This window comes from Pteropus vampyrus, unplaced genomic scaffold, assembly GCF_000151845.1.
Source record: "Pteropus vampyrus isolate Shadow unplaced genomic scaffold, Pvam_2.0 Scaffold145, whole genome shotgun sequence".
NCBI lineage: Eukaryota > Metazoa > Chordata > Mammalia > Chiroptera > Pteropodidae > Pteropus > Pteropus vampyrus.
The window spans coordinates 2,639,071-2,655,477 of NW_011888926.1; the positions used below are offsets into that span (position 1 = coordinate 2,639,071).

General features: G+C 39.6%; 1 protein-coding gene across 7 annotated transcripts in view; it reads right to left on the reverse strand.

Moving 5' to 3' along the window:
- Nucleotides 1-16,407, reverse strand: part of TNRC6B (trinucleotide repeat containing 6B) — a 137,934-nt gene that overhangs the window by 21,727 nt on the left and 99,800 nt on the right. For 6 of the 7 annotated variants that reach the window (XM_023535925.1, XM_011369081.2, XM_011369079.2 and 3 more), the window contains 4 exons: nucleotides 8,655-8,786; nucleotides 8,316-8,411; nucleotides 7,960-8,146; nucleotides 1,876-2,013 (listed from right to left, as the gene is read on the reverse strand). In XM_023535925.1, coding sequence (XP_023391693.1) covers nucleotides 1,876-2,013; nucleotides 7,960-8,146; nucleotides 8,316-8,411; nucleotides 8,655-8,786 — 553 coding nt within the window. The remainder of the gene's footprint in view (nucleotides 1-1,875; nucleotides 2,014-7,959; nucleotides 8,147-8,315; nucleotides 8,412-8,654; nucleotides 8,787-16,407) is intronic. The other variant, XM_023535926.1, reaches the window with a different exon arrangement.

A 16,407-nucleotide genomic window follows, 5' to 3' on the forward strand; every position in this document is an offset into this window, starting at 1 on the left:
TGACTCAAGAGTGAGAAACAGGAAAAATACTAAACAATTTGCAGCACATAAGAGGGTTTTTAACTACATTTGTTCTGACACCACCCACCCAAGTTCTGCAGTGCTGATCAGGCCTAGTTTCGCTGGAAGAAGCAGTATAAACAGAGGGAAGTCCACTGGAGAGAAAAGCATCTGCAATTGCTTTAAATTCCAAAGCAATGAGATGGAATTCCTGCCTAGGGTCTTTGCCAGCACAAGACCAGCAGTGAACTCTGCAGCTCTGAGAGCCATGGCCCCACACACGAAGAACAGCAAAGCCTTTGTAACTGCTTTCCTGAGAGCATGTCAGCGGTTTGTCAGTGCCCCTTTCATGAATTTTATAGGCCGGAAAAAAATTTTAGAGTTTAAAATTCCCTTAAACTAACAAAAACGAGCTTTACTTTAAATAAAATTTTTGGCCTCTGTGAGACACCACTCTACTTATTTCTTAAAAGAATTTTTCATGTTGTATCGTGTCACTTAATCTATTCTTAGAGCCATCTGTTTACGAACAGATAAAATTGTTTTCAAGGTAGTATATTAAAATATGTATAAATATTGATTAAAATAATGTTTGGTTTGGCCTAGAAGGAGTATCATCAAAACTACCTCCACGCTCCGCTAAGAAGTCATTGATTTTCTGGAGCCTCTGACAAAAATTTGACGTAAGGGCACATTACAGGGAAGTACGAGAAAATGAAAAGCCCAATTCTCTTGGGGATTGCTAAGGAAATGGGGGAAACATTACCTGTAAACTCTGAAAAGGCAAGTGGCTATCTTACCTATGAGACAGCCTCTCCTGTGGCATTTTGTGTTTATTATCGTGCACCTCTCACTTCTTTGGGGAAGGAAGCAGTGCGCACAGATGCTGGGCTTGGAATATTCAGTCCAGACACAGATTTTATAGTTTCTATAAGTCATTCTTGATTTTGTGCCACAAAATCAAATGATGACACTTTGGCATAGCAGGCAGAGATCCAAGTGGCCGCGTCAGCAGCCTCTGGATAAGTACATTTAACAGTGGTTTAGGGGAGTGCCAGTCAAGATGGTGGAGTAGGAATACTGTATATGATACTAATATTGCATTTTAATGGAAAATTTTCAAAAAATTAAAGAAAACAAGTTGAGTAGCTTATAAGGGAGCCCTGGAAGGCTGCGGCAAGAGCAGTTCAATAGCTATTTATACTTGGTTCTCACAGATGCAGTTGAGTCCAAGTGAATTACTGTCAAATGAAACGAACACTGAAACAAAGGCTGAAAAAAAAGGCTCTAAGACCTTTAATCTGTCTCACAGGGGAATGAAGAAGCTCTGACAGAGAATTATGAAGATGACAGACGCCCCACATTTACAACCAAAGCCCGGAATGCCCTCAATTGCTATCCTGCAAACCCCGTAATTTATAAAGAACAGGAAAGCTTTGTGGAAAGTTAAAATCTCATGTATTGATCTATTAGTCATCTTTGGAGATTGAAGGGCTCAAATAACCAACATGATAGATATTTGCTGTGATCTCTTACACCTCAAAAAATCTAATTCTGTTCTCTCAAGCCAATTCATACGGGTTTTACCCTAATGGGTGCTCAAGTTCACTGCTACTACCTCGATGCTATATGATTGCCGGTGAGAAATTTTGTTCCCTTTAATAGAACTAGTATTTTAAGTTTCTTATAATTTGAAATATATCAATCCCAATCTTCTTTTCATAGGCGATCATAAGATTTGGGAGGGAAAATCAAGAGACTTGCTAAGAAAAAGCTAAAGATCTGTGCTTTAAAATAAATTTATAGACACTTCATCAAGGCCTGCTGAACGTCAGACAGAACAGCGCCAACTCATAATGCTTTGCTTGCTCTTACCATTTTTGTGCATATTGGCTTCCTGTGTGGCTACAGAGGGCAGTCCCTCCATCATGGAGGTCCACTGTTTAAAGCGAGACTCTGTTCCAGCCTCCTTCCCACCAACCATGCCATAGTCCATGCTGCCAGAGCCGAAGCCTAAAACAGAGAACCACGTTTTATGTCTTTCTATAAATTTCCAGTATCAGTAACCAAGAATTCTAAGGCAGGACCTATGAATAGCTTCATTTGTAACTTAAAGACCAATTTACAAGAAGTTTCTTCACTCAGAAATGGATATTTTGATTCAAAATGCTGATCTTGGCTCTTGTTTGCTAAAAATGTGATGACTCGGTTAAGGTATGAAAACGTGTATGACTGCCAGGTAATTAAGACTGTCTCAAAGCAGTTGTGCATTCGCTTATTCATCTAGCTCACTTTTGTGCCAGGCACAATGTTGGGGCCAGTGATTCTCCAGTTGAGATAGAGGCATCCACATATCAAACCAACATGGTATGAGAGCAGCTATGAAGCTGTGGTAAGGGTATCGGGGGAGGAAAGACGCTACAGAGAAAGGACATCTGATCTCGGGGCCTAGGGCAGGTATGTGAATAAGTCAAGGAAACCAAGTACAAAGCTCTAACTCATGACAATAAGTCACATTTAGAGAATGACGACAGTTCAATGTGACTCCACTGCTTGGCCAACTATGGATGAAGTGAGGTAGAGTGGCAGGAGATGGCAGGAGATGGGGAAGAGATGAAGAGTCATGTCACATTGGGTCTTTATATATCAGGTGAAGGAGTTTGGACTTTTTCTCTAAGACAGGAGATAAAGAAAATTTTAAGCAAGCGAGAGAAATAACTAGGTTTGTATTTAAGAAAGAGAACTGGCAACGTGAGAATGGGGTAGATGGAGGTCAGGATAGAATCTGAGAGATCAATTTGAAAGAAGTTTTTATGCAATGATGGAAACCCCAAAGCCTGAATCGGCAAATTGGTAAGAGGTTCAGAGTTTACTTTGCCATGAGCCCCCAGGGAAGCCTCAGGTGCCAGGCTTTCAGCAAGAGTTTTAGTGGACCATGTTTTCCTACTGCACAGGGCTAGAAAGATGAAAGCCAATGTGAAAGGCTTGCTGATGGAGTCTCACAAGGTCCATTGTCCATTCTGGACCAGAAGGTACTTAATGCTTTTTGAAACTGACTCTCATAAAAGTAAAATAAAGGCCTAAAATAAATAAAATAGGGGAGGGGAAGAACAATGAATAACCATAGAAAGACCAGAAGGAGCCATAGTAAGTACAGCAGCAGCACACAAGTATAGGCACTCCCAGGGAGGTGAGCGGGGTCCCCACCACGTCAAGGCTCAGGTGACCTGGAAGAACCAGAAACCAATCTACGCTGACTCTAGACTGTGCAGCAACAACCAGGCCGGACTCCATGCTGTACCCATTTAACCTCCTACCATCTGGCGGTGTTACTGACACGTAAGTTCCATTTATCCAAATCCCACTGAGGGCCCAGGTCATGTTTTTCTCCCCTGTGCTTCTCCCGGTTGTCAGGGATAGTTTTATAAGTTCATAATAAATCAAGGTCAAATCATTTTAACACTTGCTTGGCCCACGTTTAAAATGTCACTATTAATATAAGGAACACCACTCCTTTACCCTGTTTGTAACTGACTTCACAAGTCTGAATGATTGCTTGGAGGGTGGGGGTGGGAAGCAGAAATCCTTGGTATGAGCTGGAAATATTTCAAATTAAATAATTTTTTTAAAAAAGGTTTTGGATATTTTCTTCTATTGTCCTATTAGCTGAAATGAAATGAGACTGGAGGACAGGGAAGCTGAAAGGAACGAGGGCTTTGTCCGACATAAGCTTTAATGGCCTAAATGTGTTACTCCTTGGGCAAATTACACTTCTACCTTTGACAGAGAAAATCAGCTCAAGGTGCTTGGACTGCAGGCCATCTGAAAGCTGGTTCCAGTAACTGAGAAAGAGCTTTTGAAAATAACCCTGGATTCTGGTGAAGTTAAAGAGAAGAATGTAGGGATGAGTAAGACTATAAGGAACCATTTCTTACACATTAATTTTCTTTAAAGTTGCTCTAAAATTTCTTTAAAATTCATGGTGAATTAAAGATATTTAATTTTAGCTGCTCAGAGTTCTTTTGTGATATGGGAAGTGTTGAAAATGAGTAAGAGTTATAAATCTTAGGGGAGGAGAGTTTGAGCAGGTCCATTTGAACCTTAGGCATAGTGGGCATCTTTCTGATTAGAAACTAGGGGATAAAAGGCCACCAAGATATGGTAGCACTATAACTAAATAACAGGTTTGGTGAGGAAAAAAAATGGAAGGGGGTGCAGGGGAGACTAGGAGATAAAACTGCCTTGAAAGGTTTGATCTACAAACCCAAAACTTTGAGAGGAAAAATCAATGCAAGTTTGTACATACTCTGTGTCTTTCTTCAATGTCATGTAGTAATTGGCATGACATGAGGATATACAGAATGTGCGCAATAAATCTGGAGGGAAGGGATTCTGGGTAACTATGCTCTAGTGCCTGCATTAACAGGAAGCAGAGGGCATTTGCTTGTGACCTCTGGGCCATTTACGAGTCATCTTACCTCTACACCCAGGAAAACAGTAATGTTATTATACTGACTATTTCATCAAAACCAAACTTGCTCAGTCCAACAAGTGGCCTACCTGTAATTCTCCAGCTCACCAACACTTTAACTCAAACCAAATAAACCATTTAGTTCAGTTGAATGAACATTTATGGAGAGCCTAATTTGTGCCAGGTGCTATGTTAGGAGCTTGCAGCACAGAGATAAGACATGCCTCTTGCCTAACCAGGGGCTCATTTCACCAGTATATCCCTTTCGCCTATCTTTATAGTTCTCGCAAAAAAGACCCTTTGTCTACCTCATCTGTCCTTGTCACAATTACTTTCTCCTGCTTCCACACACCCTAATTCATTGTCTATTCGTCACTAACACTTGGCTCAGTGCCAAGTGGAAGGAACTCTCTTAACTTGTCCTTAGCTGATCATTCCTTCACTCCCTTTGTCTATAGTTCTCTATTTCTGCTACTCCTTTTTGCTGTAGATTGAAAAACTAGTGCTTTTACAATAATTATAATAAAGAATAAATTATAAAAGAAACAAATCACCCACAGTTGCTCATCACATGCACATGTGATACTGACACATTAATAATCCTAGGATAGATATAAATTACTCTTCTGCTAGTTAAATAATTTCTAATATTCATAACTACTTTTCACTGGGTATACCACTCACATAAATATTACAGATTTTGATACTTTTAAACAGAAAAAGTAAAATTTTATTGGAAATGCATTTTCTAATAAGATGAGTGACTGTTCCTTGATTAGTTCAGATACTATGAATGACTATGGCTTATTACTAGAATGAGACCAAGTTCACACTACTCTATGCCTATTTTTACAAAATTTTGTAGACATAAAGTACTAAGAAATTTTATATAATTAAGAGGATGGGAAAAGAAGGAGTCTTGTTATAACATTATTTATTTCTTCTTATTCCTTTTTAGGTATCTTCCCTTTCCCCCAGGGTTCAATAACATAGATACTAAAACACCACTTTTAGATGAGTCATCATCACCTGACAATTCAATTAGGTATATTTTCAATTTTGCTAAAAGCAGAGAATTAGAAAACCAACTATTTAACAAAAACATCAATTAAGGATTAGTTAAGCAGTCATTAAAGTCATTCAACTTTTTAATTTTGAAAAAATATACTAAAAGAGGCTTTATCAAGACTTAAGATTATTCTTGCTACTCTTTTACCCACAGGTATCTTTTTTAGTTCGATATATTCAGCATTAGGAAAATTGAGATATTATTTATTTTATTACATCTTTGCCATATAATCTTTTTTGAAAAAGTTAATCTCTGTATATGCTTTAAATATATTTTCATCAAAATCTTATAGCTACAGATTTAGTTCATTCAAAACAGGCAGGCAAATCAGACTTATGCTCAGTCAGTCCCAACATGTATTTTTCAATTCAAATAAATGTGGTAATATAAATTAAGGAAAATTATAACTGTGAAATGAATTACAAAAATGCATCTTGTAAGGTAGATTATAACTGGTCAGATCACAATTAATGATAAAGACCCAATAAAATGAATTTATCTGTTGTTTAATAAGTTATCAAATGTAAACTAGTAAGTCCATATGTTCTTCTTCCTTACTTAATTTGGTTTATGATACATAGCTAAACGTGTAAGTTACTTATGAAACAGGACTATGATGACAAACAGGACATTTCTTTAATATATATACATATGTGTGTATATTGAACTCTGATCCTTCAGCCACTAGCAATAGTTAAGACTCAAATACAATAATCACATATAACAGCATTAACCTAACAAGACATTGTGATAAAATTTTCCTATATATATAATAAATGAAAAAGGTATATGAACGAACAGATTTGCAGCCAACATGTCGTTTTACTTTTACTAGGAGGTAGAAAATATCAATGATGTTATAAGGACTGTCAATGGAATAAACACATCATCATTTTAGGTTTCTGACAATTGACTAATGCATACCCAGACTAAAGGAAATGATGTAATAGTTTACCCACAGGCTTTATCTGATGCATTGTTAAAACGTGTATTTAAGAGTCAGTGTCACTAACTGATTTGCTCAAACTGTTTGAATATGCTTTTCTTTCACCTAAGACATGGGATGTCTAGGGATGAGCACTGAGAAGAGCTGAAAAGAACACGTGGGAAAGCCGTTGGTGGCTTCCAGGGGCTCTCTTTGCTTTGAACTGACAGGACTCTACTTCGAGAACTATGCACTCTTTGACAAAAGGGGAGCGAAGGAGAAAAGTTGCCCTGCTTTATTACTGCATATGGTGATAATAAATTCAGAACAACTCAGCACATACCAAGATACCCAGGTTATGTCAAGCTTCATCCTGAACAGAAAACATGATGAAGGTGAAGACTGGGAACCTGGCGGGTAATGACACCTTCATTAGTCATTACAGGAGGTGTCCTCCTTGCTTGGTACCCTGGCGTTCTATACTCAGATGAGAATGCCCTCGAAAGATATGGGATGGTGTAGAGTTTGCCCTTCTTTTATGTCAAGTGCAAGAAAGGTTATTTTAAATTTAAGTCAGTTCTCAGGCAGGTCATTTTTAAGAGTATATGTGATGGAAGTTGAGGATTTGGCAATTAACTCCCTTAAAGCTATCCAAGGTCAAAGATCCCTGAAGTCTTTGCTCTTCTCTGCATGTGGGCACCACAGTAGGAACTGGGCACCTCACAGAAGTAGAGCACAGAGAGCAAGGCCATTTGTCACCTAGGAGCCTAAATTTCAGGTTTCCCACACTCTTGTTTTGGAATGTGCACAGGATCTTCTTTACCAAAATAAAATCTAAATGTCAATCTGAGAAGAAACCTGCTGTGGTGTGTGGTACCTTTTTAATTTTTAAATTTTATTTTTAAATTGCTATTGCCGCACTGATTAGATTCTGCTTACAACACGTTCCCCAGTTCTGAAAGAGCTACAATTCGCCTGCCAACAAATTCTTGATGAATGTCAAAGGTATAATCTTACTTGTGCTAATTCTATTTAAATCAGACGAAATACTAATACCAGAAGAATTTTATCAGTTTGCCTTATAATTTTAATTTTAGTATCCCATTTTTTTTCAAGAGATAGTAATTTTACCAGTATAGCTAAACATCTCAACTTGTATATATTTTAACAGGTTAAAACCTCAGGTACATGTAGTACGCAGCATGTATAAACGTTTCAACTGGCTTTTAAAAATTCCTAGCAGTAGGAAAGCAGATTGCCATAGTAAAAGACTCTTATGGTCAGAAGCTGGAGCCCTGTCTGTTATTTACTGATTGTGTTTAAGCTTAGGAAAACCATCGAAACTCTAGGGTGTTCATAACTCAGATATCTCTTCTGTAAGACAGGGATGAGAATATCTACTTTGCGTGGGTGTTGTGAAAACAGAGGGTAATATAGGTCCACTTCCTACTAGAGGCTTTATTAAAAAAGCAGTTTTCCTTTCTAACCACTTACCAGAACCATATCCAGGTATTGGCCCTTTGGTTTGAAGGTCTGGGAGCCCCACATTCAGAGTGTTGGGTACCATGTTGTCCAGATGTGGCTTGGGCCCAACAGGATGAGATGGTGAATGCTTCATGCTAGGCTGTCTCTGCTGCTGCTGCTGCTGCTGCTGCTGGAGCGCACTCACCATTCGAGCCAGCTGGAGGCAAGTCCAGAGCGAGCAGGAGGCCCAAGGGGAAACAGACACATGATAAGCCAACACCCTTAACTCCACAGGACAAGGCTGTGTATGATTTGTTTTTGCTCTCAGAGGGTGACAGATGGGCAACTCGCAGAAAGCAGGAGAGGGACCCTGCCGATGTCATTACCTGCTGCTCTTGCTGCTGGCGCACAGCTTGAGAAAGCTTCCTCTGGCTCTGCAGCAACTGCTGCTGCTGCTGCTGCTGCAAGAGAAGCTGACATGCCTACAGGGGAGAAGAGAGAGGGCTTAAGTCTCCTAAGGTGGACTTGCTGAGGATACTGGGAGGGTGTGTGGGCTGAAGTACAGATCACTGAGTCAAGTGTCCGTGAGGTTGTATCACTAAGTTCCTGGTCTACTGGTCACATTTACCACCCAGTGAGCACATAGAAAACACGGCAAATCAAGTTAAAGAAAACAGAAAAAGTAAATAACCTTTTTGGCCATAGGACGAAAATCTGCTACTTACCAACTGAAACTGGGGAATTTGTGGAAGCTGGCTCAGCATGGCAATTTGTTGAGGAGATAACTGGGGCCCCACATTGAAAAGACCTGGATTCAGGCCACTGTTGGGAAACTGCTTGAGCATCGAGGCAGAAACCTGGTAAAAAGGGAAGGAAAAAAAAAAAAACAAAAAGAAAAAGAAAAAAAGAAGAAACTGTCAGAATTTATCAAAATAATTTTTTAGGTTTGTGTAAAAAGAATCTTAATAGATTTAAAGGAAGTGTCAATTTTTTCCTTGAAAAATATTAAATGACTAGGAGAAATACACCAACGTGGTTATCCCTGAGTGGTGACATAAGAGCTTTTATATTCTTTCCTTAGGCTTTCCAATTTTTCTACAATAAAAATTATGAACTTTACAAGCAAGAAAACATCTGCGAGACTAAAAAATTTTAACGACAATATGACTTTTGTTGGAGAAGTTATTACTGGAAATGTGCCAAACTACATAAAGCTAATACATAAATGCTTAAAAGAAAGTATTTCTGTTATATAAATAAGAAAAATATATCAAACTTGTAAACAAGAGCCACTGGAGTTTCAGCTCATGGCTCCTCACACCAAACACTCAGAGGTGCAGAGGCATACATAGCAGGGGAGCCGAGGTCAGGCGGCTTGGCTAGTTCCCTCCCCACAGTGTTCAGGAGTGAGCTGGGCTACGTTGCAGGAACCTCTGGGGACAGAGGAAGGATTCCCTCCCATCTTTGGATGGCTCATCTTTGCAGAGCCCAGAACAGAAAGCCAATTTTAGAAAAGTCTAGCACTGAGTGGGCCTGGCCATCACTAACCATTCTGTTAAAGCCCTTCTTCATTGAACAATCCTAAGATCTCAGTTTCTCTGATTGTACCATAGCTCTCAATTCACGCACTAAGCCTATTGTCATTTAAAATCTATGATATTTAAAAATGTTTTACTCTCCTATGTAATATTTAAGCAGGGGTTTTCAAATTTTATTAATTTATGTTTTGATCTTAAGACATTACATTTACCTTTATGTGCATGGCACATAATAGGTGCTGTATTAAGCACCTATTAAATGAATGAATATTACATTTTAACTTATTAACCGTCACTCTACCAAATTCTTTTCTACCCTGTTATTCTACTCATTCCCAGTCTGCGTTTCCACATCTGGTCATCGATTTGAATAATGAACTTGACAGAGCTGAGGATAATCTAGTAACATGCCACTAAAAACCAAACCTGAAACCAATCAGCCTGGGAACCGTCAATCATTTACTAATCCACACAACTGTTTCAGCATTTAGCCTATATTTTTCCATCTTGTCTAAAACAAAGAGATAGCTTGTCAAATGGCTTGTCAAAATAGAGATACAACTATGTCATTCTTATAATCCAAGATTCTTTTTACCAATCAAGGAAGGAAATGAGTTAAGTTTAAACTTGTTGGCAAACTATGATTCTTGCTTCCTATCACAGGTGCTTGAAAGCCATCTTTTTGATAAGCTAGTCTAGAATCTTGCCTGGAACTGGCACAAAGTTCATCAGTCTTTAAGCGACTTTCCTTATTCTTTTAAAAATTGTTTAAAATTTCCCCCTTTTTCCTCGTTTCCTTATAGGGGAAGGGTGCTTCCCTCCCATTTCTGATCCGAGGCTCCACAAAGAGGAGCACCCATCTTTATTCCAGTGACAACACTCCAGGTCTCTTTTTCTTTCTTGTTAGCAAGCCTTCAGAGATGACTGCCTGGTCCACCTGCAGGGGGTAAGTCTGGAATTCAGTATTAGGAATAGCTCACATTCTCTAGTGTCAGTTTTCCCAGTAGTAAAGGGGGTAATTTGGGTCCCCATATGCCTTTATCCTCTGTCTTAAAAATTCAGGATTTAGGCAGCAAAGAGGGGTTGTCATTACTAAACTCGCCTCAAAGATCCACAGTCATTGAAGATCACAGGCAGGGCTGGCCATTCTCTTCACAAATTCTCTGTTGTAGAATTTACATTCTCTAATTTAAGGAATCTTAATCCTTTTGGTTGAACACCCTTATTCTTAATAGAGAAGAAAAAAGCAGTAAAATTTTATTTCCACTTCACTGGTCAGCATTATACAGAGAGTCCACAGTGACTCCTTTCCCAGTCACCGAACTGCACCACGCCAAACTCTAACACCTCTTTTAATCTGCCTACTCTGTTGCAATCCTCAGTTTACATTGTATTCTAATCCCCCAACTCGACTCTTACACATATTCGACTCTTACACATATTCGTCCTTGCTTGCATACCTTGATTTTCCATCTTCTGAATATGCCCTTCTAAAAACGGAGTCATCAGTCATCAGAAAGCTTTCATCAGAAGACCCACTGGGTCTCCCCATTTTCTTTCTTTAGCATCGCACTTAAATCCCTGTTTCCTAATATTTTTGAGTCACCATCTCTGTCTGCCACATTCTCAAGAATACCTGCCTATCTTTGGACACTTTTTAGTCTACAAACATCCAAGTTCAGGTTTTCTTATACTTGGCTTACCAACTCACTTTCTTCCAAAACCTCAGCCACCTTCGCTTAACCTATCGATTCTATCATTTGGGAAAGTATTTTGGTGTAAAGCAATAGTTCTCCCTGCTTCCTCTTTATCCTATAAGAGATGCTGAATGTTGCCAATTAATTGAAGAAATTTGTTCGATTTTTCTATTTTAAGTGTTGGTCCCCTAGCAGATGTGAGCTCAAAGCAAGCATACTGCAACTGTGCAGTTTGCCTCTGTACCAGCTTTACGGCCAGTATGAGGGACACGCCCTCCACCATTTCTCCCAGGTAACAATTCTTCATCTCTCCTTTCACTCAACTGGTCACCAATGTGACAACTTATTGTCTTTGACATAATAGTTCTAATTTCAAAATATTAAGAATTTTTTTTGGGGGGGAGGGCTATGAGCATAGAAATATCCTACACTAGCAACACCATATTCCAAACTGGAGTCTTAGTCCACTCTACCTCACAGTGACCCATGCAATCCTATTTACAGTCTTCAGTGGAATCTCTTGTTCATTTGATTTAGCAGCCATTCTGGGTTGTACAGTGTTCCTCCAAAATTCATGCTCACTTGGAACCTCAGAATGTGACTTCATTTGGAAATAAGGTCTTTGTAGATATAACCAAGTTTAAGATGAAGTCACGCTCGATTAAGAGTGGGCTCTAATTCAATGACCACGTCCTTATAAGAAGCGGGAAATTTAAACTCAGAGACAGAGAAAAGGAAAAGTCATGTGAAGAGACATAGGGAAGAACATCATGTGAATACGGAAGCAGAGACTGGAGCGATGCATTTATAAACTAAGGAATACCAAGGACTGGCAGCATGCACCGGAAGCCAGGAGAGGGGCATGGAATAGATTCTCCTTAATAGCCTCCAGAAGGAACCAACCCTTATGACACCTTGATTTTGGACTTCTAGCCTCCAAACTATGAGAAAATAAATTTCTGTTGTTTTAAGTGACCCAGTTTGTGGCAATTTGTTGTGGTAGTTTCTAAGAAACTAATACAGTAACTACGTTTTACAGGCCTGTGCTATCCAATGTTAACACTAGTCTCATGTGGCTACTGAGCACTTTAAACATGGCTAATCTACACTGAGATGTGCTTTAAGTGTAAAATACATATCAGATTTCAGAGACTTGGTATTAAAAAAAGGTAAAAATTTCAATAGTAATTTTTAAGCACTGATTACAGGCTAAAATAATAATTTAGCTATACTTAGATAAAGAAAACATTATTAATTTCACCTTTTTCTTTTTGTCTTTTTAAATGAAGCTACTAAAAACTTTAAATTACATTATGTGGCTCACATTATATTTCTGTTGGACAGGGCTGTACTAGATTATCAGCACTGTTTCTAACTTCTTTTCCAACGTTTTATCCTATGACCTATGAGAAATGTCCTCTGCTTATTTTGTTTCTCAATCTGCTGGCCTCCGAAATAGCCATTGTCTGAGCTTTCATTTCTCCCTACTTTTTCATTCAGTTTTAACAGCTCTCCTGAACAAATCAGCTGGTCTCCTGACCAACACATTTCTCTCAGTCTTGAGGATGTATGCCATTCCTTGCCAAAAGACCATTATTCTATCCTTTTATTATTCCTACTACTTGAAATTAGCTAAAGAAACCACCATTCCAAATAAAACATGCCCATGACCCAGAAGTAACCTAGAGAAATTCATACAAGAATATTCACAGCAGCAGTGCTCACAATAGCAAAAATCTGCAAACAGCCCAAGTATCAATACTATATGAACTGCAACTGCCCAAATCAACATGGGAAAATCTCAGGAACAATATCAAGTAAAAAAAGTAAGAGATTTTATTACATAAAGTACAAAAAAGGTAAAATTAAACAATATACTGTTTAAAAGATAGACATACAGAAAGACTATAAAGAAATGCTAACACAATATATTTTTATACTTTAATTTAAATGCCAGCACCTCATATGTTCCATAAAATTGATAGTTATAAAGGTTACACTTGAGGACTTCCTAGCTAGCTCTGCTCAACCTCTCCCTTCTTCAGACTGCACATGCACTGTCCTTCTCCAATGAATACAGAAGGACCAGTGAGAAGCACCACTAGGCTCCTGGCAAATGGCTATTCATACCTGAGCTGCAGAGTAATTAACAGTGCAGGTCTGCACATTCCCATAGCAGGGAGTTAATTATTCTGGCTTAAAAGGCCTTCACTCTCCAGCTGGGTTGGAGAAAGCGAAGATCGAGTTGAAGCCAATATGGCATTTAATGAAGCATTGCAGGTGCAAAATGACAGCAATTTAAAAGCAAGACAAAAGCCTGCTAGAATATGTTACTTGCTGAATATCTGACTAAGGATAAAAAAGGCAAGGTAGAAAAAGTCAAAGCCTGGAACATTTGTAACAAATCTTAAAGAGTAGTTTCAATGTCTTCTTTCTAGGTTTACATTAAATATTGACTGCCCTTATATTAAGTGGTTAAAATGGCTGTATAACTTAAAAATATTTATCAAAAATTTTAAATGTTTATGTGCTTTGACCCATTTCATTCTGGGTAACTAAATTTAGAAATAATGTGGGTAAAGATATATGTATAAAGATTTCTCTAAGCATTATTTATAACAGTAAAAAATTAAGAACAATTTAATATCCAAAAATGAGGGAAGGGAAATGGAAGTAAGTCTACCTGATGGAACTTTATGCCTTTTTCGTTAAGAATGATCAACATGGAGACTACACAGTAACAGCGAAAACTTGATGACCTAATGCTGATGAGAACAGCAGGATATAGTGGCCATGAGTAAAATGACGTGAAAAGTCTGCTTGTACACAAATGAAGTCTGCATAGGAGACTGTGTTGAAATAATCCCAATGATTGTAACGGGGTTGGGGGTTTCTAGAATTTTTTTCTCGATTAGCCAAACTTTCAGTGCAGCTATTATATTGTCCTTACTTTTTAAAAAAGAAATACAGCTACCCGATTGCTTTGTTTTTTAAAACATGAAAATGTCAGGAAAGAAATCAAAGACTCCACTGCTTAATAGTCTGTCCTCATTATGCATTAAATGTTAACCACATTTTGCTAAATAAACAAATTTCAAAAATGTAGGAGAAAAGCACTTTTCTCTTCCAACAAGTGCAGATACTCTGGTCATAAAAAGCTCTGCAGCCAGTAAGTCTCTTAGGGCTCAGTTAACCAGTGCTTTCCCAACAATGCCACTTTCTAAATCATTCTGAAATGCATCTACCTTCCCATGATCTGACATATATTTACTGAGCTCGAATCCATGCCCTGCACAGCTGTAGGTGTCCAGGATCCAGGTGAACAAGGACAACACATTTGGCCATGGTGAAGCTTAGTCCACTCCTGGGGGGTGGGAGGAGGGGAGAGATGGGGAGTTGCAGAAACAATGGTGGTGGGTGCTATGCACAGCCTGGCCTGGGAAAGCCTCTCTGACAAGGTGGCACTGAAGCAGGAATCCCAAGGAAATAAGGATGGAGCATGCGGCATTCTGGGAGAAGAGCGTTCTGGGAAGATGCTCAGTGTGCTGGGGCCGGTCGGCTGGAGAGGACTGAATGAATGGGAGAATGGCAGCGGGTGGAGTGGTGGTGTGGAGTGGGGATGGGGGAGACCACTATGAGCCTCAAAGACCAGGGTAGAGTTAGCTTTGTATTCTCAGTGAGAGAGCGAGCCATGAGAGGATTCCCCTTCAAGTGGAAACATGATTAACTTTCTACATTGACAAATGTCTTGTGTTTGTATTATCATTCAGGAGCTACGAACCAGGTATGGCTATTAAATTTCAACTGATTAAAATTAAAAATTTAGTTCTTCCATTCGACCATTTTCGAGCATTTCAAGTGCTCACGTGGCTAATGGCTATATCGAACAGCACGGTGTTAGAGAATCAGCCTGAATGCTGGATGCAGAACAGGCTCAAGGCAGCCAAGTGTGGAATGAAGCAGGGCAGGGACCAGGCAGGGGGCCGTTTCTAGGAGTGAAATGGTGGTGCCATGGCCAGGGGTCATACTAGAGGGGGTGATAAGAAACGGTCAGCTTCTGGATAAAGCTGTGAAGGGACGATTTCTCGATGGACTGGATCGGACTGTGAGAACATGCATAATGAACTCCGAGGTGTGAGACCAGAGCTCTTGCAGAACGAGTGCCATTTCCTTGGAGGAAGAGGATATTTTTGAGGGGAGCGTGGGATGAAGTCAGATGTTCGGTTTAGGACGTTAACTTGCGATGCTTATAAGGCATCCTAGTAGAGGTCCCCAGAAGTCTATAAAGTTGAGAAGGGAGATCTGAGTGGAAGACACTGGCAGCGTTTGGAGCTGTCAGTATTTAAAGCCATTCCACTGGGCGAGATCACCTAGCAGTCACTGCAGACGGGGAGAATAGGCTCGAGGACTGAGACTAGGGCCTCTCACGTTTAAATGTTGGGAGAAGGAGGAACTTGTAAAGGAGATGGAGAAGGAGAGGTAGCTGGAGAAGCAGCAGGTGTCTGAAAGCCAAGTGAGTTAAGTGCTTCAAAAAGGAGGGAGTGACCACCTGTGTCTAATGCTGCTGCGACGCTGAGTAAGAAGAAACTGGAGAATAGACCACTGCATTCCACAACATGAAGGTCACCAGTGCCCTTCACAAAGTCGTTCTTCCCACCGCCGCTGCCTTACCTGGACCCCTGCACTAGCCTTCTAACTGGTCTCCTCTGCTCTAGTGATTCTGCCATTCAACCACGTCCTCTGTATTACAATCAATGTTATCCTTCTAAAACATAAATTTTCCTACACTGCCACTTTGCTAAAAACTCTTGCTTAAACTATATGATCTATAATAGTAGCAGCCGAAAAATGGGCTCCAACACCCAAGATTCTGTCTCGGTAGATTGGGAGAGTCCTGGGAACTATATTTTTAAGTTGTAGCTCAGATGATGGTTATAAACCAGGCTGACCAAAAGACAAAGTCCAAACTCCTTAGCAAGGCAAACAAAGCTTTTCTGAATATGGTCCCAAACTTCCTGACTAGTTTCTTCCTATTATACTCTACACAGCATCTGTATGCTTCCACAAGCTCTAATTATTTAAACAAACCGTTATTTCCCCAAACGTGCCGTGTTCTTCCAGCTCCTGCTTGCCCAGAAGGCACCTTTAGTCTGGCTGTGCCCAGCAAACTCTGACTTACTCCTCAAGACACAGCTTAAGTGCCACTGCTAGTGTGAGGCCTCGCCCAGCTCCCCAATCTCTGT